Source organism: Neovison vison, chromosome 7 (genome assembly GCF_020171115.1).
Source record: "Neovison vison isolate M4711 chromosome 7, ASM_NN_V1, whole genome shotgun sequence".
Lineage (NCBI taxonomy): Eukaryota > Metazoa > Chordata > Mammalia > Carnivora > Mustelidae > Neogale > Neogale vison.
Genome location: NC_058097.1, coordinates 43,254,568 through 43,280,590, shown reverse-complemented (window position 1 = coordinate 43,280,590; position 26,023 = coordinate 43,254,568). Strand labels below are relative to the sequence as shown.

The 26,023-nt window shown below is 38.7% G+C and overlaps 1 protein-coding gene across 7 annotated transcripts in view; it reads right to left on the bottom strand.

Annotated features, from left to right (window-relative positions):
- Positions 1–5,182: 5,182 nt before the first annotated feature.
- Positions 5,183–26,023, bottom strand: part of ZFP14 (ZFP14 zinc finger protein) — a 97,588-nt gene continuing 76,747 nt past the window's right edge. Inside the window, exons 2-6 of one of the 7 annotated variants that reach the window (XM_044256488.1) lie at positions 22,916–23,002; positions 20,246–20,324; positions 18,942–19,068; positions 17,471–17,569; positions 5,183–9,088 (exon numbers count right to left, since the gene is read on the bottom strand). In XM_044256488.1, the coding sequence (XP_044112423.1) occupies positions 7,722–9,088; positions 17,471–17,569; positions 18,942–19,068; positions 20,246–20,275 (1,623 nt within the window). In that variant the 5' untranslated portion in view covers positions 20,276–20,324; positions 22,916–23,002 and the 3' untranslated portion in view covers positions 5,183–7,721. Of the gene's footprint in view, positions 9,089–17,470; positions 17,570–18,941; positions 19,095–20,245; positions 20,325–22,915; positions 23,003–26,023 lie in introns of all 7 variants that reach the window. The other 6 variants (XM_044256489.1, XM_044256493.1, XM_044256496.1 and 3 more) reach the window with 6 other exon arrangements.

The following is a 26,023-nucleotide window of genomic DNA, read 5'->3' as shown; positions in this document are numbered from 1 at the left end:
GGATCGAGCCCCACACCGGGCTCTCTGCTCAGCGGGAGCCTGCTACCCCCTCTCTCTCTGCCTGCCTCTCTGCCTACTTGTGATCTCTCTGTCAAATAAATAAATAAAATCTTAAAAAAAAAAAAAAAAGACTTGCTTCAATAGAGACCTACACAAAACTTAGGGAATTGATGAGAATCAATTAAAGAGAAGCCTGTTGGGGAAAGTATGTGCTATGGTGAGTGCTATGAAGTGTGTAAACCTGGTGATTCACAGACCTGTACCCCTGGGGCTAATAATACATTATATGTTAATAAAATTTTTTTTAAATGTGAACATATACTGAAAAAAAAAAAGAAGCCTGAATATAGAATTATTTAATGAATAGGCACTTCCACATTACTGGTTTTCATATCCCTTCAAATATGTCTTAATGAAAATCTCTTGCTCCTCCCACTTCAGGTGAAATAGAGGATAAGAAGATAACCACCAAAATACCCTGGGATATGTAGTTTGTAGCATAGCAAATAGGAAGTCTGGCTTAAATTGTGTATGCATCAGTGCGGTCATGTGTGCACCAAAATCCAGGATCGTGGCTTAGATCTGAAGTGAGCACTGGATAATAGGATGATCAAATTTAGAGAGCAAGCTGGGGCACTGCCATATGAAACAAACAACTAACCATAACAATATGCCATATAAGCAATAATACATATATGCATTAATATGAAAAGGATTTATTTGAAATTAAATATTATTGTCCTACTTTTGTCATGTCCACACTATCATTTAAACAAAACTAGAACAGTAGCAATTAGTAATAATTATTTGTAGGACTAAATAAAAATAAGAAAATATAAATGTTCTTACGCAGTATTTTTTCTGTTCTCTGATTCAGCAATTTAACTGCTTTGAAATTTAAATTTTGTAGTCCATATTACTGTGTACGTATGTATATATTATATAATATACATATACATATACATATATATATTCAAAGTAATCACTGTAACCATTGTGTGGCTTGAACTCAAAACCCAGAGATCGAGTTACATGCTCTACTGATTGAGCTATCCAGGTGCCGCATTATTGTACATTAAGACACAAAGATGTCAGGGGCGCCTGGGTGGCTCAGTCAGCTAAGCATCTGACTCTTGGTTTCAGCTCATGATCTTGGGGTCATGAGATTGAGCCCCACATTGGGTTTCACAATCAGCATGGAATCTCCTTGAGATCCTCTCTCTCCCTTTGCCCCTCATCCCCACACCCTCTCAAATAAATAAAAAGACATGATACCATACTTTTTGAAAGGAGAACGGGGGTGCCTGGGTGGCTCAGTGGGTTAAGCCTCTGCCTTCAGCTCAGGTCATGATCCCAGCATCTTGGGATCAAGGCCCATATTGGGCTCCCTGCTCAGCAGGAAGCCTGCTTCTCCCTCTCCCACTACCTCTGCTTGTATTCCCTCTCTCACTGTGTCTCTCTCTGTCAAATAAATGAACAAAATCTTAAAAAAAAAAAAAGAACGGAAATATAATAGAACCAGTTGAGCATATATTACCCTATACAAGAAAAATTAATAAGGACCTGTTTCCTTCTATCCTTTGGTGTATAGCAGGTTATTTTTACTCATCTTTTCCAATAATACTTCTGGACTAAGACATCATTTTTCATGTATATTGGTAAAAAGGAATATAGGCAAAACAAAATTCCCTTTGACTTGTAGCTCTGCTCTCATCAAGCCCACATTCCAGATTCTTGGTGTCAGCCCAATGCGATGATATCAAATACTCTCTCAACAAACGCATTTGAGCATTGAACATACAGGATTTTACTCACAACAAGAGGATGTTTTTAGACTTGTAGATGATCTCTGGGACCCTGGGATGTCCTGCTTGATAGGAGTATTTTTTTTTTAAGATTTTATTTATTTGACAGAAAAATCACAAGCAGGCAGAGAGGCAGGCAGAGAGAGAGAAGGGGGAAGCAGGCTCCCTGCTGAGCAGAGAGCCCGGATGCGGATGCGGGACTCAATCCCAGGTCCCTGAGATCATGACCTGAACCGAAGGCAGCGGCTTAACCCACAGAGCCACACTTGGCGCCCCTTGGTAGGAGTATTTTTGTTTAAATATTTTTTTTTAAGATTTTTATTTATTTATTTGACAGAGAGAGATCACAAGTAGGCAGACAGGGAGAGAGGAAGAAGCAGGCTCCCCGCTGAGCAGAGAGCCCGACGCGGGACTCCATCCCAGGACTCCGAGATCATGACCCGAGCCGAAGGCAGCGGCTTAACCCACTGAGCCACCCAGGCGCCCGGAGTATTTTTGTTTGATTGGGAGCTTTGGCCACCAGCCCATCTAGACTGTCTAGAGTTATGATGGGGGCTTTAGGACACCATTACCAGCTGTGACCTCTGGAGGAAGTGGAGACGAAAGATCAGCCTCATGGGAAGAATGTAATTGAGCTCCAGGAATAACTCTGGCAACCAAAGCCTCAGACAAGCTTTCCTGCGAGAATTATCCCGTCATAACCAAGAAGAGGTATCGACATCCCTGACTGCATGGGTAGAGGATGACTGGAAGCTCCACATTTTGATCCCGCCCACAGTTTGCCCTATGCATCTCTTCTTTAGCTGATTCTAATTTGTATCTTTTTGCTGTAAAAATAATCACCAGTGCACTGTTTTCCTGAGTTGGGAGTTGTTCTACTATTCTACTGAATTACGGAAACTTAAGAGTGGTCAGAGGAACCGCTGAATTTGACAAAAGATTTGTATTATCACATCAGCAAATTAAATACGGGAAAAACATGTTCACACCAATGGACGACAAAATGACTTCTAACAAAAATCTAGCAGGCATTAGGTAAAACAGGGACGGAATGAAAACAGATATGTATAACAAAGACTATTTAAATCAAGAGGCATTACACTAAATGTTTAAATAGATACATGATTTCCATCAAAATGAAAAAATGAGAGAAATGTATCCCCACCAATACTCAACCTTATTCTGATAATACCAGCTACTGCTATGAGAAATGTATATAAAATATAAATATTGAGGGAACCTTTTTCAACTTGGAAATGCCATGACCACATGGCAGAAAATTTAACACTAGAAATAAAAAAGAGTTAAGATTATCTGTAAGGTTAAAAAAAAAAAGACAACTATATCTAAATTTAAAATGTTAGCAAAACAATAAATGCCCTAACTTAATTATAACTTGTCACCTTAAAAAAAAAACTCCAATATTTATAAATGTGTAGTACCTGTAATATTTTACAAGTCATGACCAACCAATGAGATACCCCCCCAAAATAGAGAAAATACATGAATAAAAAAAGCACTGTTAAGAGAAACATGACTGGCCAATAAACACATATGAAAAAGATGTTCTAGTCACTTATAACCAGGGAAATATTGAAACTAATAACAGAAGCAGGAAAATCTGGATGCTCATTTCAGGGATTAGAGAGATCCAAAATTGGTGCAATGATGGAGCAACCATCTAGCAACATGTAAAGCGGAGAGTATGTAGAGACTTCTAGATATGCACCTTAGAGTCTTCAAATAAATCAGAAAATACACAAATTAATTTCAATATAGCATTTTTATTACAGTGAAAAATCATTTATGTCCTAATTACTATTTAACAGAATATTTAAGCATGTTTTATATGTACATATCAAGGACCAAACTAGAATCTTTCACATTCTATAGAAAAGCACTAGCCCTCAAGATCCAAGCAGGAAGCTTTCAGAATATGACGTGAGCTTCGAAGAAGAATGCCCTTTTCTCACCCCAATGCCAACACACTCACCATAATGTCTGAAATGATGTTCTTGAAGACATTCATTGTGGTAATGGAAGCATCTGTTCACATTCTAAAGATGGTAAGAGATACTGGGTATGAGAATTCCACAATGAAGTTAGTTCGAGATACACTGTGTTAAATAAAAATCTCTTTACTGGGGCGCCTGGGTGGCTCAGTGGGTTAAAGCCTCTGCCTTTGGCTCAGGTCATGGTCCTCAGGGTCCTGGGATCAGCCCTGTCTGTGCTCAGCGGGGAGCCTGCTTCCCCTGCCTCTCTGCCTACTTGTGATCTCTTTTAAATAAATAAAAATCTTTATAAAAAAAAATCTTTACCGTATCTTTTGACAAGCTGATGATGTGTACTTGGATTTTCCCACAAGCAAATAAATGCTTTGCTGCATTTAAACATTTCCCCAAGAAATCTTTCTTTCCCCCAAATATCATCAAGGACTAGAATACCCCAAAACAAGTTTGTGGAGAACATTGGGTTAAAGCCTTACACTCTGTTAAACACGGCTCTTCTGGAGATATCTGAGACTTGGGAAAGGCAAACACATGGCTCTATTAGTGAAGACTGATTTTGTAATTCTAAATATATCTTATTTAGAATTAAGATGAATCTTCATAAATGAAGCTGGTCTAGATTTTGCTTTTTAGGAGTTATCTTCACTTAGGTTTGTATCGGGATTATTTTAGCTGTGCATAATTAACTGCTAGAATTTTGTGAAGGATTATCTATTTCTTAAAGCTTTTACTTGCACAACTATCAAACTTTTTCTTAAGCAGGGAGTTCATATACACACACTCATTTGCTTTTGGGGTCTATTTGAGTCTATTGTCATAAAGTATTCCTACAGAAAAAAGTAACCCCCTATATTTTAGGTATTGGAATACATACAGCACATATATATCTATATAGGTATAGATATCGATACAGATACAGTATTACATTGCAATTAAAACTTTAGATAATCTGTAGCTACATCATCTTTATCATGGTCAATGTTCTAAATGCATTATCTTTCATTTTCTTCTTCTTGATTAGATTTCCCAAAATCTAATCATTATTAGTACTGGATTAAATCTACTACTGTCTAGTCCTTAATTTCTGTTTTTAGTTGTGCTTTGCTTCTCTTTTGTAGGTTTTATTCTGTTCTGTGTCTGGTTTTTTGACATTAAGTATTCACTCTCCCTTAATACATGTATTTATGTGACAGGCCCTGCAAACTGCTATGGATAAGGTGAAGATGAAGACTAGGTCCACAAATGAAACTTCCCTACAATGCATTAAAGGGGACAAATTTCTCACAGAACAGAACTTTGGTGACATCTGACAAGTTTAGATGCACACATCTCATTAACAATCATTTCTAAGCAGGCTATAAATTTCAGTTTTGATCTTAAACATTTTATTACTGAAACTTTCAAACACGTAAAGTAGAAATACTAGAACAATAAACTCCCCCAAAAAACAAAAAACCCAATACAAACCACTCTCTTCAATAATTATCAACATTTTGCCAATCTACTTCCCAGCTCTCTTTGCCAATTCTTTTTTCTTTTCCTGGAGTATTCAAATGCAAATCTGGTGTCTTACCATTTCTTAAATATATATGTATCTCTAACACATAGAACCTCTTCTCTTTTAACCACACTGATATTATCATCCCTAACAAAATTAGTATTTCTAAATATCAACTAATACTCAAAGCACATCCACATTTTCCCACTGTCTCCAAAATGTCTTTTTACATGTTGTTCAAATTAGGTCAAAGCAATGCCCACATGCTGAATTTAGTTGATAGATCTCTGTAGTCTCTCAATCTGTAACTGTTGCTCTTCCCCTTTTCTTTTTCATGCCACTTAGTTGAAGAAATCAGGGTCACTTGTTTTGTAGAATTTTACACATTCTGGATCTGCTTGGCTACTTCCTTTTGGTGCCATTAACTCTGTTCCTCTATCCCCCAAATTCTCATTTTTAAAGAGTTTGATTCAAAGGCTTGCTTCCTTCAGTTCACTGTTTTGGCAGTAAGGCTTTGTAGGCAGTGGTATTTCCTATTGCATTTTATCAGGATGTGGATATTATCTGATAGTCCCACTTTTATAGAGGTTAAAATTGATCAAAGGATTCAGAGGTGGTCAGCTTGATAAATCCACTGTAAAGTTCTCACTATAAAATATTTCACCCAATAGTTTTAATATCCACCAAAGATAATTTTCTGGACCCATTATTCCATTAGGGAACTAGAAAATAGTAATTTTTCTGATCCTATCATTCATTCTGTATTTACTGATTTCTTACAAATGAAACGAAACAAAAACGTTTTAATTTGAGGAGCTTTTGGTGGCCCTGAAAGTTCGTTCACATGGAAAAAGCAAAATAAATGCTTATTTTACCCCTTATCAGTTTTCAGAATGAGTTGGTGCCCAAGCATCTTTGATTGCTGACCATACAGTGCAGCTGTAAACAAGTAAACTATCAAACTACAAGTGGGGTCATGGCAAACGACTCAACTCCCACTGGTTGATGATGGGGCAATTTGAGCAACACACCGTATACTGCCTGAAATGGAATGATCTTTCTTTTATATGATTTTTACATACAAACATACACACACAGGTGCACATATACACACAATATTAAATTTCCAACTGGTTAGTTTCTGCCATCTTTTTGATGTTTCTAATTAATCTTTAACAGTGGTCAAACAGGAATTCCAAAACATTTACTTTTTGGAATTTATTATGGGAAAATAATTTCAAAATTTTTCTGATTCTTTAATTTTTGTATGCTTAACCTCACATTCATGAAATTTGTAAGGTTTCTTTTCAGCATGAAATGACAGATGCGGCTCAAATGATGAAATCCTCGCATTCAATATAACCTCCTAGATTTTATCTGGAATAAATTATCTTAAGTTTAGTAAGTGCTGAGCAATGACATGAGGCATTTCTACATTTTCTACATCTACAGTAAATTCCTTTCGTATGAATTCACTAATACTAATGATAACAACTGTAGGTAATATTTACAGAAAACATGCTATGTAGCTATTTTTCCAAGCATTAACTACTTAATCCTTAAGACAATCCTATTACACAGTGTGGGAGGCTGACTCTGAAATGGTCCCTACAGCCTGGTATTCATATTCTTGTGTAATCCTCTACCTTTGAATGTGGGGTGACACAGTAACTTACTTCTAACCCGTAGAAGACAGCAAAGGTGTCCTAAAAGGTATTATTTTGGTGATTAGGTCACAGAAGATTACTGCTTCTATGATGCTAGTAGACTACTGCACTCTTAGCTTGCACACTTAATAAGCAGTCATGTTGAAGAAGTCCATGTGATAAGGAACTAAGGTCAGCCTTCAACCAGCTAGAAACCAACAGCCATGTGAGATTGGAAATGGATCCCTTCCCCTGTTGAGCCTTCAGATGAGACCCCACCCTGGCTAAAACCTTTAGTTTAGCTTTTTGAGAGACCATGAAGCAGAGGACCCACCAAAGTTATGCCCAGACACCTGACCCATAGAGATTGTGAGATAATGTGTATTATTTTAAGCTACTAAGTTTGTGGCAATTTATTACAGAGCAATAAATAACTAATATACATAGGTACTATTATCACCATTTTATAAGTGAGCAAAATGAGGCACAGAAGTTTAAGTACCTTGTCCAATAATGCACTGGTAATAAAGGAGTGAAATGGGGATAATGATAGATAAGGCTGAAGATTTTCCTACATTCATTGTATTATTCCCTCATACCAATTTGTTGAAGATAAACAATGTTTGGTCATAGAAGGCTTTTAAAGCAACATATTTTTTTCAGTAATATAAAATTTCTTATGCTTAGCTGAGTCATGAAGCAAAATTCTCAAAAATGATTTAGAGATCCTGTAATATAATGTACAACTGAAAGCTTTCTTGTATTAAACTCCATTATGAATTTTCTGATGTTGAGTAAGATGTGAATGTTGTCTAAAGGCCTTTTTACATTCTTTACATTTGTAGGGTTTCTCCCCAGTATGAATTCTCTGGTGTTGAGTAAGGAATGAATAAAGTCTAAAAGCCTTACCACATTCCTTACATTCATAAGGTTTCTCACCAGTATGAATACTCTGATGCTGAGTAAGTTGTGAGAGCAGTCTAAAAGGTTTCCTACATTCTTTACATTCATAAGGTTTCTCACCAGTATGAATACTCTGATGCTGGGTAAGTTGTGAGAGCAATCTAAAGGCCTTCCCACATTCTTCACATTCATAAGGTCTTTCACCAATATGAATGCTCTGATGTGAAATAAGTTGTGAGTAACTACTAAAGGTCTTCCAGCATTCCATACATTCATAGGGTTTCTCACGAGTATGGATTCTCTGATGGCGAACAAGTTGTTGCCTTAGTCTAAAAGTCTTCCCACATTCCTTACATTCATAGGGTTTCTCACCAGTATGAATACTCTGATGGACCGTAAGTTGTTGGCATATTCTAAAAGCCTTTCCACATTCTTTACATTCATAAGGTTTCTCACCAAAATGAATTTTCTGATGTACTCTAAGGTCTGGACCACATACAAAGGCCTTCCCACATTCCTTACACTCATAGAGTTTCTCAGCAGTATGAAGTCTCTGATGTCGGGTAAGGTGTGTACACTGCCTAAAGGTCTTCCCACATGCCTTACATTCATAGGGTTTCTCACCAGTGTGAATTCTCTGATGTCGAGCAAGTTGCTGATGGACTCTGAAGGCCTTTCCACATTCCTTACATTCATAGGGCTTTTCACCAGTATGAAGTCTCTGATGTTGAGTAAGTTCTTGGAGCACTGTAAAGGCCTTCCCACATTCCTTACATTCATAGGGCTTCTCACCAGTATGAAGTTTGTGATGTCGAATAAGGTGTGCTCGCTGCCTAAATGCCTGCCCACATTCCTTACATTTATAAGGTTTCTCACCAGTATGAATTCTCAGGTGTTGACTAAGTGTTGAGCGACGAATAAAGGTCTTCCTACATTCCTTACATTCATATAACTTTTCTCCATTATGAACTCTCTGATATTCAGCAAGAAAATTGTGCTTTTTGTAAGTGGTCATTTTTTCAGAAGTAATTTTCACTTGCCCAAAATATCGCCCCTGTGATTCCTTTTGCTCCTCACTCTTGCCTTTGCATTCCCAATCATTTCTAAAAATCGAGTCCTGAAGACTATAGCTTTTAATTCTTTCCATTATCTCCCACTGGAATGAATATATTTCATAAATGTCCTTTTCTGGAGATAAAGTATTGGTCCTGTATCTGGACTCCAAATCTGAAAGAAAACAGAAGGTAAATACACACTATATTCCTGTGACAGAAGAAAGAAAACTTCTATAGAGAAATAAAAGGCACCTAAAATAATGTCTATTACAAGTAAATGGATTAGATATCTCTAAAATGGGCATTTCTGCTGAACCTAAAAAACCCCTTATCTTCTGCAAAATTACACACCAAAAATCTAAGAGTTTATGAAGAAAACAGGGCTGGAAAAGACCACTCAAACCTTATGCAACTTTACTGGCAGAGCCTTAACAAATATAACAATTGATATTTCAAGAGTTGAGTCAAAAGGCAGTTCAGCACAGCTGAAGGCCACTTCACGGATACTAAAATTCACACACAAAAAAGTGGAAATGCTAAATTCCAGGTGCTGGGAAAAAAAAAAAAAAAAAAAAGCCCTGAGCCAGCAAGGCTACCATTCCTAAGATAGGAACAGGGCAAAATGTAACCTGTCTCCAGCTAGAAGCCATGCAAGGTTGATGGTATCTACCTCTGGGAGACAGTCTTGGATGCAGACACTTATTACTCATTTTTTTCATATAGAGGTGAAAGGGCAACCAAAAATAAAGCATCAAGTTGGATACTCAGCCTTTCCTGATGAATTTTTTTTTTTTTAAGATTTTATTTTTATTTACTTGTCAGAGATCACAGGTAGACAGAGAGACAGGCAGAGCAGGCAGGGGAGAAGCAGGCTCCCTGCCGAGCAAGGAGCCAGATGCGGGACTCGATCCCAGCACCCTGAGATCATGACCTGAGCCGAAGGCAGAGGCTTAACCCACTGAGCCACCCAGGCGTCCCTCCTGATGAATGTTTTAAGTTTACTTCTATTCTGGCTTCATTCCAATAGGAAAATGACCTGTACTCTGTACCAAATAACTCACACATTAATATTGCTATCATTCCCTATTCCCTATCACTATTGAGCTTATTTTTATTTTTGTATTGCAGGTTATTAATTAAGGAACAAACTATTCTTACACATTAAAAAAAAAAAAAGAAAGCAAAGGAGGGGCACCTGGGTGGCTCAGTGGGTTAAAGCCTCTGCCTTCAGCTCGGGTCATGATCCTAAGGTCTTGGGATTGAGCCCCGCATCGGGCTCTCTGCTCAGCAGGGAGCCTACTTCCTCCCCTCTCTCTCTCTCTCTCTGCCTACTTGTGATCTCTGTCTGTCAAATAAATAAATAAAATCTTAAAAAAAAAAAAAGCAAAGGAAACACACAGAATAGAGTACAGGACTGGAGATAAGGTTGGTGATTACAGAAACAAATCAGTGATGAGAATCATCTGAAAGTTTCTTAAAATTATACAGAGGTATTCTTAACCAACTGAAACATAATCTATAGGGTTAAGTCCTGGGTGTGTTTTTGTTTTGTACTTATATACATTCTCCAGCAAATTATTCTGATGCTCATCAATATTTGAGTCTCTCCACTTAAATGTTTTTAATGACTTCTCTTTATAATTAGAATCAAATATAAATACCTGAATATAGATAATAAGCTGCTATCTGCTTATCAGTGCCTCTCTCATTTACTCTCTCTGTTCATGCCACAAAGGCCTCTTTTCAGCTCACAAAAAAACACTACCACTGTTCCCATTAAATAGGACCCTTTACAGGTTGTTCCTTCTTTGAGGAAGGAACTGCATCCTCTGCCTGCATGGCTGGCTTCCCTTCACCAACAGGTCTCAATCAAAAATCACTTCTTCCAAAAGCCATTCCTGCTGATCCTGTTTAAAACTATGCACTTTATATTCTATCCCAGCAACTGGTTGCTCTTTTTTGTCCCAATTTTGGAATATTTATTAATTTTCTTACTTGTTATTCTGTTAGTTTCTTACCCCTAAGCTTCCCTAGTGGCAGAAACAAACTCTAAAGCCCATTTACCATTAAATAACAAACCCCAAATACACAATGGATGTTACTCATTTAATTCCCATAATTATGTCATCACTAATGAATATGTACATTTTTCTAATCTTTTTAAAATGTACTACAATAGGAGTGCCTGGCTGGCTCAGTCTGTGGAGCATTCAACTCTTGATCTTGGGATTCTGAATGTGAGCTCCACATTGGGAGTAGAGTTTAGGTTAAAAAAAAAAAAAAAAAAAAGTACTATAATGATTTGCTTTTCTCCTCTAGGGTTTATACTATTACTTAACAGTGATACATTCATTCAAATTTTTATTCCTTCATACCTCTTCTAGGTGTTCCCTCCCATTCCATATAGCTAAAGCAATGTTTGTACGTCCCAGAAAACTACCTCAAATATCTTTCAATTATCCTAACATTGAAAGGTTTATGAAATCCTTAGCAAAAAGACATGGGCAGATATTGAGTATAGCAGAATGACAGTCAAATATGGAATGGTACCTGGGATCACCTGAGTGCAAAAGAGGAAAAATAAAGGCTATGTTAGATATAGGGTCAAAGATAATGATCCAGATGAGGGACGTGAATGAGAAAATCTAAATGTTGAATGAAGTAAGCAAAGATAGGGGAACAAGTGGGACAGGAGTGATAAGAAAGGTTCTTTCTATGACTACGGTACAAATGTATAAAACTGCTAAAATGACTCAAAAAAATCTCATCACTATAAAACATGAGACTTTGAAACTATTCTAAACTCGATTATGGTGGTGGTTACCTAACTATGCATTTGTCAAAATTCCTAGATACTAAAAAGAATGAATTTAATGTACATAAATTATATTTTAGAATAAGCCAGACTTATAAGATATTTTAAAAATATAAACACAGAAAAAGATGTCCATTTCCACTAATTTATAAAAATAATGCACTCTTGGGGCGCCTGGGTGGCTCAGTGGGTTAAAGCTTCTGCCTTCAGCTCAGGTCATGATCCCAGGGTCCTGGGATCGAGCCCCGCGTCAGGCTCTCTGCTCAGCAGGGAGCCTGCTTCCTCCTCTCTCTCTCTCTGCCTGCCTCTCTGCCTACTTGTGATCTCTATCAAATAAATAAATAAAATCTTAAAAAAAAAATAATGCATCCTTAGGAAATATGTGGGAAATCTCTACCAACTGCTCAATTTTGCTGTCAACCTAAAACTGCTCTAAAAATTAAGTCTATTAAGAGAGGGGTCCTGGGTGGCTCATTTGGGTAAGCATCTGACTCTATGTTTCAGCTCAGGTCATGATCTCAGGGTTGTGAGATCAAGCCCTGCATCAGACTCCACACTGGGTGTAGAGCTTGCTTAAGATTCTTCTCTCTTGGGCGCCTGGGTGGCTCAGTGGGTTAAGCCACTGCCTTCAGCTCAGGTCATGATCTCAGGGTCCTGGGATAGAGTCCCACATCGGGCTCTCTGCTCAGCAGGGAGCCTGCTTCCCTCTCTCTCCCTCTGCCTGCCTCTCGGTCTACTTGTGATTTCTCTCTGTCAAATAAATAAATAAATAAATATCTTAAAAAAAAAAAAAAAAAGATTCTTCTCTCTCAGGGCGCCTCGGTGGCTCAGTGGGTTAAAGCTTCTGCCTTCGGCTTGGGTCATGATCCCAGGGTCCTGGAATAGAGCCCCATATCGGGCTCTCTGCTCAGCAGGGATCCTGCTTCCTCCCCCATCTCTACCTGCCTCTGCCTACTTGTGATTTCTCTGTCAAATAAATAAATAAAATTAAAAAAAAAAAAAAGATTCTTCTCTCCCTCTCCCACACCCCTCCAATCTCTCTTTCTTTCCAAAAAAAAAAAAAAAGCAATATATATATCCAAATATATATATCCAAATAGAAATCTCATAACTGAAAAACAGTTAAAATTAAGAATTTTTTAAAAAGATTTTATTTATTTATTTGACGGAGATCACAAGTAGACAGAGAGGCAGGCAGAGAGAGAGCGGGGAAAGCAGGCTCCCTGCTGATCAGAGAGCCAGGACCCTGGGATCATGACCTGAGCTGAAGGCAGAGGCTTTACCCCACTGAGCCACCCAGGCACCCCTAAAATTAAGAATTTAACAGATATTTTTAACAGCAGATTAGACTTAGCAGAAAAGATCAGTGAACTAGGAAATGGGTTTATAGCAGCCGGACTGGAACAAAAAAGAGTAAGAAAAAAAGAAAAAACAAAAAAAACAGAGAACATAAAGGACACATGCAACAATTTAAAAAGGTCTAACATATGTGTGACCTGAGTCCCAGAAAGAGAGAGGAGCAAAAATGGGAAAGAAACAATACTTGAATATATAACAACCAAGAATTTTTCAAAACTGACAAGATACGAAGCCTAACGCCTGGGTGGCTCAGTTGGTTAAGCAGCTGCCTTCGGCTCGGGTCGTGATCCCAGCGTCCTGGGATCGAGTCCCACATCGGGCTCCTTGCTCGGCAGGAAGCCTGCTTCTCGCTCTGCCTCTGCCTGCCTCTCTGTCTGCCTGTGCTCGCTCTCTCTCCCTCTCTCTCTGACAAATAAATAAAGAAAATCTTTAAAAAAAAATGCTTTAAAACAGCAAACAGAATACATACACCACAATATAAAACTAGATACACCACAGTAAATCTCTGAAAACCAAATAAAAAAGAAAATTCTAAAGGAGTCATAAAGGAAAAAAAAATACCTCCAAAACAATACCTCCAAAGGAATTACAGTATGACCAAAAACCTGCTGCTAAATGGAAATACAGGAGCCAAAAGACAAGATATTTGCTAAGAGGAAAATAACTGTCAATCTAGAATTCTATACAACAAAAACAAAGACAAAATTCTGTACCCTTTAAAAATATTTTCAAACAAAACCTAAGAGAATTCATTGCCAAGAGACACAATAAAATAAATATTTAAGGAAGTTCTTCATGTGCAGAAAAAATGATTCCAGAGAGAAGCATGGCAGTGCAGAAAAAAAATGAGGAGCACCGTAAGAGGTAAACATGTAGGTAAATCTAAATAAGTATGGGGTGGCTGGGTGGCTCAGTCGGTTAAGCGCCTGCCTTCAGTTCAGGTCATGATCTGGGTCCTGGGATCAAGTCCCGTGTTGGGCTCCCTGCTCAGTGGGGAGCCTGCTTCTCCCTCTCCCTCTGCTGTTCCCCCTGCTTGTGCTCTGTCAAATAAATAAGAAAGATCTTTAAAAATACATAAATAAAATATTATTAATATCTTCAGAGTATTGGGAAAGATACTAAAGGAATTAATTTAAGGTGCAATGTAGTAAGAATCCATGTTTTAATTTCTGGGACAAATCTGAGAAGAAAACTAAAAGTATATATAACTAACATATTCAAGAGGCAAAAGCTAAAATCAAAATATTTTTAAAAATAAATAAAATAAAATCAAAATATTTGATTAATTCAGCAAAGGCAGGAGAGGAAAAAAAGGAAGAAAGAATATGTTGAACCACCAGAAAAAATTAGGACGGTACTAGATTTGCACCTCAATAAGTAAGAAAATTACTTAAATGTAGATGGATAAAATAACATCAATCAAAGACAAAGATGCTTCTTACCCATATTGGGGGAAGGAAGCTGTGTGAGGAGTCCAATCTAGGTAAAGAGGACATCCCCCACATGAGGGCAGCCTCAGGCTGATTGTTGAAATACAAGCAAGGTGAGGAGAAGTATCTGGACGGAGGAGCAGACCAACATGTACTGTGCAGACCTACCATGAATCTACTTCTACCTCCTACGAACGCCATTCCAATCAAAACCACTATTATCTCCAACCAGGACAAAAGAAATAACCTCCTGACTGATATTCCTTCTTCCCATCTTGCCCTTATTGTTTCTTTTTTGTTTTGAAAAAACTGTAGATTCCTATGAGGTTGCAGAGAAATATACAGAAAAGTCTGATGCAACCTTCATCCAGCCTCTCTTGATGTTAACATTTTACCATTACCATAGTATAATACTCAAACCAAGCAATTCTCCTAGTTTTCCTCTAAAAGATATAGCTTTTGTTTTTTGGGAAGTTTTTTTTTTACTATTTTTAGTAATCTCTATACCCTACAACCCCAAGATCAAGAGTTGCATGCTCCTCTAACTGAACCAGTCAGGCCTCCCTAGCTTTCGTGTTTTTTATATAAAATTTATATTGAGTTAAAATTTTTTATTCTTATTTAGCTTTTATATTTGGCTTTTTATATTCTTTAGTTTTTATATTTAGGTCTAAAATATATTTAAAAAATTTTTTTTAATTTTATTTTTTTTAAGATTTCAATTATTTATTTGACAGACAGAGACCACAAGTAGGCAGAGAGGCAGGAAGAGAAAGAGAGGAGGAAGCAGGCTTCCCGCTAAGCAGAGAGCCTGATGTGGGACTTGATCCCAGGACCCTGGGATCACAACCTAAGCCGAAGGCAGAGGCTTTAACCCAATAAGCCACCCAGATGCCCCAGGTCTAAAATATATCTTAAATTAATTTGGGGATGAGGCAGGGGTCAAGATTTTTTTCCCCAGTTATGCCAGCACTATTTGTTGAAATAACTTTCCTTTCCCCATTGGAATGTTTTGGTACCTTTGTAAAAAAATAAATGATCATTTAAGTGTGAGTTCTACCTCAAAGGTCTTTGTTCTGTTGTTGATCCTTATCCAATCTTCAATGTCTTGACTACTGTAGTTTTATTTATTTAATATTTATTAATATGAGAGAAAGATAATGTGAGCAGGGGGCAGAGGGAGAGAATCTCAAGCAGACTCCCCACCTAGTCTGGAGCCTGATGCAGGGCTCACTCTCACGATCCTGAGATTATGACCTGAGCTAAAACCAAGAGTTGGACACTCAGCATACTGAGCCATCCAGGCGTCCTTTGATTACTATAGTTTTATTTTTATTTTTAATTTTTTAAAATATTTTATTTATTTATTTGACAGAGAGAAATCACAAGTAGATGGAGAGGCAGGCAGGCAGAGAGAGAGAGAGGGAAGCAAGCTCCCTGCCGAGCAGAGAGCCCGATGCGGGACTCGATCCCAGGACCCTGAGATCATGACCTGAGCCGAAGGCAGCGGCTTAACCCACTGAGCCACCCAGGCGCCCAAGACGTAGTATTTTTTGAGGAAGTTCCCTTGAACTTCCAGTTTCCTGAAAATTTTTATTATGAATGGATGTTGAATTTTGTCATATGCTATTTCTACACATTGGACACACAATCACATAGCTTCTCTCATTCTTGTTAATATTGTGAAAGATATGGATTAATATTTTTTCACACTAATTAATTTTTTTTTAAGATTTTATTTTTATTTATTTGACAGAGAGAAATCACAAGTAGACGGAGAGGCAGGCAGAAAGAGAGAGAAGGAAGCAGGCTTCCTGCTGAGCAGAGAGCCCGATGTGGGACTCGATCCCAGGACCCTGAGATCATGACCTGAGCCGAAGGCAGCGGCTTAACCCACTGAGCCACATGTTAAACCAAGCTTGCATTCCCGGGATAAACCCTACTTATCATCATTTTACATATGTTAGATTTAATTTACTAATATTTTCTTAAGGATTTTATATCTATGTTCATGAAGGATGAGCGTATCATTTTTTTTTCCCTTTAGTAATTCACCAGGACATAATATGCAAGTTACACTATTCTTGGAAAATGAGTTGGGAAGCTGTTCTTTCCTTTTATGAAAGAATTTGTGTACCACTGTTATTTCTTCTGTAAACATTTAACAGAATTTGCTGGTAAAGCCATTTGAACCTGGTGTTTTCTTTTCTTTTTTTTTAAAGATTTATTTATTTATTTATTTATTTATTTGAGAGAGAGAGACAGTGAGAGAGAGCATGAGCAAGGAGAAAGTCAGAGGGAGAAGCAGACTCCACATGGAGCTGGGAGCCTGATGTGGGACTCGATCCCAGGACTCCGGGATCATGACCTGAGCCGAAGGCAGTCGTCCAACCAACTCAGCCACCCAGGCGTCCCTGAACCTGGTGTTTTTTTAATGGAAAGATTTCTGATAACTGGGGCGCCTGGGTGGCTCAGTGAGTCAAAGCCTCTGCCTTCGGCTCTCATTATTCTTTTAATGGGTATAAGGTGTGAAGTGATAACCCAGTTACTCTTTCATTCCTAGTATTAGCAATTGTTGTCTTTTTTTTTCCCTGATGAATCAAGCTAGGTGTTCATCAACTTTGATCTTTTTCAGAAATCAACTTTTGGCTTTATTAATTTTCTTATCTTGTTGATTTCAGTTCTTATGTTTATTATCAACTTTGTTTCTCCTACTGGGAATAGCTCCTCTCTCTGAAGTAGGAAAAAAATATGAATACTGAGAAAACCAGAAAGCTGTAATCAAGGTGAACATGAAGTTCCTTTGGTGGCCAGATTTAAAAGATTTTAATTTGCTGCCCGGGTCTCATCCCTTTCCTCCAAAGGCCATGGGCTTTTGAGGAGAGATTTCCAACATGTCAAGGCTAACAGGCTTGGCTGATTTTCCCCATCTTGCTCAGCCCTCACTCACCAGAGCAGTGTCTTCTGGTCCCTTCCCTTACAACCATCCAGGGCTCCTTCCCTTCATCCAGTAAAGTAATCACATCTGGTTTAGAAATGGAAGGTTCTGCTTAAAAGATAATGTGACATGAAATTTTAAGTCCAAAAGCCTGTCCAAATTTGGTTAAGTTCATAATTAACTACAGATCAAAATGGTACTTTATAAAGCCTAAGAGCAAATAAATGCAAGGGAGTTGAAGAGCACTCATATTAGGGTAACCTCAGGAGCACAAGGAACAGATGGTTAAGAACAGGCCTGAATATAATTTAAATTTAATATAATTTAAATTACAAGCTCCATTGAGAGGCAGTCTTGTGTAGTGGTTGGGAACACAGTCTGTATCCAGACTGCCTGAGTTTAAATCCTACCTTTGTTGCTGTGTTACCTCAGCCAATTATTAACCTCTTATCCCTAAGTTTTCTCATCTGAAATGAGGATAACCATAGTATATTTCTTCCAGAGTTGTGAGAATTAATTAGTAACACATGATGCTCAGAAAAGTACAAATATATGTACAAATATATGTACAAAAATAGTACAAATATATGAAGCTGTATGTATTTACATATAAATATATATATACATACATATACACACCTATATGTGTGTTAGCTATTTTTATTGTTATCCATTTGCTGACAAGATAGTGTCTTAACTGAGACATCTTCTGATCCTTTCTAGGATTATTTACTCAATGTTAAATGCAAAGTTCTCAGATTTTAAATTACAACCACAAAGCAGGAAAAATTAAATATGGTTGTTATAGGAAACAGAATGTGTTTGCTTGAGTTTTAAATGAACTTTGTGGATCCATTTCATACTTTGTAAGTTCTATAGGCTCCCCTGATTTTTAGAGACACTCAAAGCCCCCGTGTTTAGGTACTTTCCTTGCAGGTGGATTAGAATGGAGTGTTAAGTATTTGCATCAATTCTGGGCTCAAATATAAGGTAAAATCTGATTTCTTGGACAATGCCTCTGGTGGCAGAATTCAAGCCAGAATTGAAGCCCAGTCCTTGGATAGCAGTGAAACAAGTAAATTACAGAGCCTGAAGAAAATGTGAAGGACAGGGGCGCCTGGGTGGCGCAGGGGGTTAAACCTCTCTGTCTTTGGCTCAGGTCATGGTCTCAGAGTCTTGGGATTGAGCCCCACATCGGGCTCTCTGCTCAGCGGGGAGCCTGCATCCCCCCCTCTCTCTGACTACTTGTGATCTCTCTCTGTCAAATGAATAAAATCTTTAAAAAAAATTGCTTTAAAAAAAAATGTGAAGGATAGAGCTAGATGAAAGTGATGACGCATTAAATGGAGGAGCCTTTTTCCAACCTAATGAAACTAAAACCATTCCTTTGGAACAAAGAGAAAAAATTTATCTAGTTTTTCAAAACATAGTCCTGAAGTTGACAGCAGAGAAAGCCAACATAGTTTGGGATAAATAGCCTTACCTAGTGAGATGAAATTGCTGTAATTCTCCCACATCACATCCCTATATAAGTCCCTCTGAGCTGAGTCCAGGAATTCCCATTCTTCCTGTGAGAAGTCTATGGCCACATCCCTGAATGTCACTGAACCCTGAAAAAATAAGACTCATGTATTACCTGTGAAAATAAATGAAATATTTTTTAAATGAAAAGGATCAAGGACTGCAATGCAGAGAAGGGTTCACATAATAAGCAAATGAGGTAGGGCTTATGTATCAGGGGCAGTAAAAAAATTAGTATCATTGAAGGAGAGTTCTACATGTCTTGAATAGTCCTATGGCTACAGATAAGATTAATTTTTTTACCCAGAAGTATCTAGAAATGAATAAAATAACCAAAAAGTCCCAATTAAATGAAACACTACACACAAGCCTCCTACAAGCTCTGCTTCTCTACCACAAATTCATGGGAAATGTCTTCCACCTTCTTTTCCCTTAAATGATCGTGAAAAAATATTGATAAGAACTTCTCCCAAATGTACTACAACAGCTCTTCTAAGATAACAGATTCAAGCTCATCATAAAGTCATATTTTCTTACAAACATCTCCTCTATAAGGACCATTTTTTTAGTCAACTTTATAGAAATTGCTACATGATAGTCCATGCTTTGAATATTTTAGATGCAGTCTTTTTTCTTTTCCTATTTAGATATTTTAATTCAGTTCAATTTCAAACACCTTCCTCAGCTCTCACAGTGTACATTATCTATTACTTGTGCAACTTAGTCTTTATCATCCATTATCCCTCATTGAACACTCTTCCTCATTCCTGAGTTAGAGGATATTCAACCATGATGATGTCACTTTGGACAAGTGGTTTTCAACAAGGAGTGCTTTTACTCTGCAGAAGACATCTGGCCATGTCTGGAGACAATTTTGGTTGTCACCACCTGGGGGGAGGAGGTGTGGGTGTTACAGGCATCTAATTTGTAAAGGTCAAGGACACTGTTAGATATACTGCAATGCAGAAGACAAGTCCCCACAATAAAAGATTCTCTGGCTCAAAATATTAATAGTTCCAAGGTTGAGACACCTTGCTGTAAACCCGTACATCTTGTAAAATTACACAGTGCACTTTGCTCCTGGTACTATTCTCTTAGGGTTTGCTGGAGATGATTCTCAATCTCTCTCTTTGCAGTGCTGTTCTGATTACCTCCTAATCAGCCAACTGGTGAGGGAGAGATCCCTTGGCCTAAACAGTATGAGGTGGCTCAATTCCTGACACTGGACAGATGAGATTGACAACATTATTAGACATGTATACTCACAGCCCAGGGGAGGAGAACACCACACGTCATGCAGGGCCACACAGGGGTTGCACTCAGGGATGGAGTGAACAAGCAGGGTCTGTGGGAGGCAGGCTTTGTAGTAAAAAGAGGATAAGGTGGCCCTAATTCCCGCAGGAGGATGTGACTGGTTTGTTTGAATAATTTTGTGGTCCAGCAAGGAGGTGAAACCCTTTAGAGTGAGGACCAGGGGGCGTTTAGGTCATCTTCCTGATAGGAAAGCTAGTTAGGTGGGAGTCTTTTTGCTGGATGGGGAGCACATCTCGCAAGAACAAGGGGAACTCATGATTAGGCCTTTGGAGCCCTGATAAAGATATCAAATAAGCATATGAAATTTTAGGCCTTACAATATAAGACCCCAATTACATTCCTACCCAATCAACCCAGTCCTAAAAGCCTTTCACATGTACCCTAAAATTTCAACACATACAGAGACTGAGACAAGCCAACACTAAATCTCATCTTATGTACGGGAAAACTCATCTGTGAAGAAGTCTGGAGTTTTCCCTTCTAGTAGTGAAACAGGACCAAATTCTTTCTTCAATCACACCACAGATCTTCAAGGAAAGTTTTCAAAACAAGGATCTCCCACTTAATATCAATAACCCATTCCTGAATATCAGACATTCTAAGGCTACATTATTAAACTGTTACCTATTTTCCCATCATTTTAAAGCAAAGAACTCCACGGCATTATACATCAATTCCAAGCTTCCAAATAGCCTAACGGCTCCCTCCAGCACAGAACCACAGTTCACATGGGTTAGTTATTGCACACATTTCTTTAGCTTTAGAATTTTCATTGTCTCTTTTACCGAATTCATGTTCCTCACGTGCTTTGTGTCTTTCCCCACAATTTCTTCAATACTTCTGCAACTTTTTAGAGACTTATTTTGTACTACACAAGAGCTATACGTTAAGTGCACTATGAAAATGCATTTCAGCAAGAACATAACACTCAGTTATGACTCACACTCAGTATGAAGCTGATACCCCCATTCTCACCAACAGCACCAGATACACACATCCTCTTTAATGATATTTGCATGCATCTCAAAACACCTATAGATGGTTCTGACGGTCTAGGAATTATATGTGAAATATAAGGAGACTCTCCTGCAATTAATCTTTTGTTAAGGTTGTATTGAACTATACAATTTCACGTATATATAAGTTCTAAAAATAGGCAAAATTCATTTATAATGTTAGAAGTCAGGATAGTGGGAGCTGCCTGGGTGGCTCAGTCTGTTAAGCAGCTGCCTTCAGCACAGGTCATGATCCTGGGGTACTGGGTTCCAGCCCTGCATTGGACCTCCTTGCTCAGCAAGGAGTCCGCCTCTTCCTCCTTCCCTACCCCTGCTCACAAGGTCTCGTGCTTTCAAATAAACAAAATCTTAAACAAACAAACAAACAAACAAAAAGAAGTCAGGATAGTGGTTATATCTGGGCTAGGTGAGAGGGAGTGATTGAAAAGGGGGCATCTTAGGTACTAGCAATATTCTTTTCTTTTCTTTTCTTTTTTTTTTAAAGATTTTATTTATTTATTTGACAGACAGAGATCACAAGTAGGCAGAGAGGCAGGCAGAAAGAGAGAGGAGGAAGCAGGCTCCCCATGGAGGAGAGAGCCCGATGTGGGGCTCGATCCCAGGACCATGGGATTATGACCTGAGTTGAAGGCAAAGGCTTTAACCCACTGAGCCACCCAGGTGCCCCGCAATATTCTTTTCTTGACCTGAGTACTGACAGCACAGATATACTCAATTCATGAAAATTCATTCAGCTACACACTTAGGACTTGTGTACTTTTCTCTATGTGTGTTACATGTCAATAAAAAGCTCAAAAACTTTGAAAAGATGTCAAATTGTGTACTGGAGACAAAAATATTTCCTATATAAAACCAGACTAAAAATCACTGTGTTCAGGGGCGCCTGGGTGGCTCAGTGGGTTAAAGCCTCTGCTTTCAGCTCAGGTCATGATCCCAGGGTCCTGGGATCTAGCCCCACATCGGGCTCTCTGCTTAGCAGGGAGCCTGCATCCTCCTCTCTCTCTGCCTGCCTCTCTGCCTACTTGTGATCTCTGTCTGTCAAACAAACAAACAAACAAATAAATAAATAAAAAGACTCTGCCTTCAGCTCAGGTCATGATTCCTTGGTCCTGGGATTGAGCCCTGCATCAGGCTCTCCGCTCAGTGGGAAGCCTGCTTCTCTTCCTCTCTCTTTGCCTACCTCTCTTCCTACTTGTGATCTCTGTCTGTCAAATAAATAAATAAAATCTTAAAAAAAAAAAAAAATCACTGTGCTCAGAGAAACATACTCTCTCTGAAATTTAAATATTAAAATCAAAAGCTGTTCTATTGGAAAATGTTAGCAAGGGGACATTCTGCAGAAAATGCCTGCATTTTTCTCAAGGCATTTCACTTTCGCTCCCTCATGGCTCTTGACAGAAGACTTTGGAGCTAGGAGGCGGTCCACATTAGTGAAGAAGAGGGAAGGGCACCTAGAAAGGACACTGGGCTATTTGTCCCCAACCCTCATAGGACTTAGAGTTACTAAAGCAAGTTCCTGGGCAGAGTTCAAGTTAAGGGAATGAGTATGTACACATAACCTAGAGATCAACAACATTTCAAAAAGGAGAAAAGAACATCAACTTACATGGGCCATCGTTTCAAAATGCAAGAACTGGTCAGTCCTTTTCAAGATTTCTCTGTTGGGGAACTGCAAAGCCCTGCTAAGCCAGATCTGAAAGAAAAAAAGAGACCATAAAACCAAATGTAACTCAGAGACCCCAAAATGACTTACGTTAATGAGTTTTTTTTCTTTTGCCTTCCTACTTCTTAACTATTCTCCACCACTATACCCACTACCCTGATCCCACACTCATAAAAACTAGAAGATGTCTGAAGAAATCCAAGCTTTGAGGAAATCCAGCTGAACGAAAGCCTGAATACTTCGGAGAAGGATTCCCCATCTGGCAATATATATCTGGTCCTGATGACGGACTCCTCCTTCCTCCAGTACAACTTTTCAGGGCTGAGAAAGGGCCATACCACCTATATACCGTCTCTTGAACCCGCAGGATCCTGCCAGAACTTCCTAAATAGGAAGCCTGAAAACCACACAGACAGCCTGGCAGCTGCTGCCACTGGCCTTTCCCCACCCCAAACAACTCATTACTCCATTTCCCAATCAGGACCTCTCGTACCGTAACATCCTTTGCACCTCTCTCCTCTCATACCATGACCACCACAGCTAGTCAAACATTCATGGAGAACTGACATGATGGGTGCTTTACGTACATCACCCCGTAACCCTCAGCATTGCTCTGCTATGTATTTCTTGTCATCTCTCAATGGATCAGGAAACCAATGCTCAGGGGTGAAATCATTTGCCCAAATTCACAGTTATGAAGTGGCAAAGCTTTGCTCTGAGTTCACATTTCTCTAACTATAAAGTCATCTTTCAACTTTGGTTTTTGTCTCTGAAGACTAGATTTCTTTCTTTTTTAAAAAAGATTTCATTTATTTGACAGAGAGAGAGAGATCACAAGTAGGCAGAGAGGCAGGCAGAGAGAGAGGGGGAAGCAGGCTCCCCGCTGAGCAGAGAGCCTGATGCGGGGCTCTATCCCAGGACCCTGGGATCATGACCTGAGCCGAAGGCAGAGGCTTTAACCCACTGAGCCACCCAGGCGCCCCTGAAGACTAGATTTCTGCTTCACTGAGAGGAACCTGAACAAGGGCAAATCACTTAAAAAAAAAGAAAGAAAAAAGAAAAAAAAAGGTATCTTTCAAAAGATTCTAAGTCTCACTACTAATTAAGGAGATGTGTATAAACTACATACAAAAATTATACTTTTACAGTGACGGGACTGGGAGGTCTAAAAGACTGATGATGTCCCAGACCAGTAAGGTCATGAAGAAATGGACACAGTGTTGGTCCAAATTTATAACTATGTGAGGCAGCATTTAAACATTATAACCCTATAAACCCTAAGAACCAGTTCCCAGAACTCCACTTCTAAGATAAAAGGAACTATCTGCACATGTATATAAAGATGTCTGCAGAGGTATGCAGACAGGTATGGTTTACAGTGAATAAAGGCTGAAAAGAATCTAATCTAGGAAATGGTTAAATAGTATTGCATCTATACCACTGAAAACCAGGCACATATTAAAAAGTGATAAGGTAAAATAAAAAAGTGATGACATTGCCCTAATTTTGATAAAATGGGTAAAGCCACTGTATTTAAAAAAAAAAAAAATCCCATGGGGTGCCTGGGTGGCTCAGTTGGTTAAGCGTCATACTCTTGATCTTAGCTCGGGTCTTGATCTCAGGGTCATAAGTTTGAGCCCCTAGTTGGGCTCCACTTAAAAAATAAATAAAAATATAAATAAATAAATAAATCCCAACACGTGTGGCATTAAATTCTTGTAACAGAAAAAAAAAAATCACATGTACACCTAGAAGGATTAGTTAAAATGTTTACAGGGATAGCCAGCAACACTCACCACCATATTAAACACAGTGTGAACCTGACATACACAAATACTCCAAATAAGGCAAAAATTTCCCCAATTTCAAGGTTTTAAGTCTTCTGTTGAACTAAGAAAAAAGCCCAGGATACTCTAAGAACAGCTGTTGTTTTTCCTGGGTGACCTTTCTTTCTTTCTTCCTTCTTTCTTTTTTTTTTTAAGATTTTATATTTTGGGGGCACCTGGGTGGCTCAGTGGGTTAAAGCCTCTGCCTTCGGCTCAGGTCATGATCCCAGGGTCCTGGGATTGAGCCCCACATCAGGCTCTCTGCTCAGCAGGGAGCCTGCTCCCCCGCACACCCCCCTCTCCCCGCCTACTTGTGATCTCTGTCTGTCAAATAAATAAATAAAATCTTCAAAAAAAAAAAAAAAGATTGTATATATTTATTTAACATAGAGCAAAAGCATAAGCAGGGGGAGCAGCAGGCAGAGGGAGAGGGAGAAGCAGGCTCCCTGCTGAGTGGAGAACCTTGACTCAGGGCTCAATCCCACCACCCTGGGACCTGAGCCTAGGGCAGACACTTAACTGACTGAGCTCCCCATGGGCCTTGAGGGACTTTTCTTTTTCTTTTTTATTTACTTCACCTTCTAATTCATGAACCAAGCTGGAGTTCTATCTAGAAATGAATGATAAAAAAATCCTTGACTGATGCCTTTTAAGTAACAACAGCAGTCTCATGGCTGCTTCCTTTCACATTTTACTGAGAAATAAATTTATTTTATTTCTGGGCCGATGCTTTAGGCTAAGATGCCTATGAAGCTTCCAGTTGGATCTGTTGGATCTCTTTGTTTTACTAATCTCACTTTGCATAAAATATCATTCAAATAAAAACTGTGAGACATTGTTAATGATACTGGAATTAAAATAAAATTTTTTAAAAACACAACCACATGGGACGCCTGGGTGGCTCAGTTGGTTGGACGACTGCCTTCGGCTCAGGTCATGATCCCGGAGTCCCGGGATCGAGTCCCACATCAGGCTCCCAGCTCCATGGGGAGTCTGCTTCGCTCTCTGACCTTCTCCTCGCTCATGCTCTCTCTCACTGTCTCTCTCTCAAATAAATAAATAAAATCTTTAAAAAAAAAAAAAAAACACAACCACACAGAAAACCTATGAGACATAAATCTTACTGTATTAAATCCATTACCTCCAGACCCTTCAGTATAATAAGGACATAACTTGATAGTACTTGCTATCATCAGATTAATATCTCTTCCTTCCATCATAATAG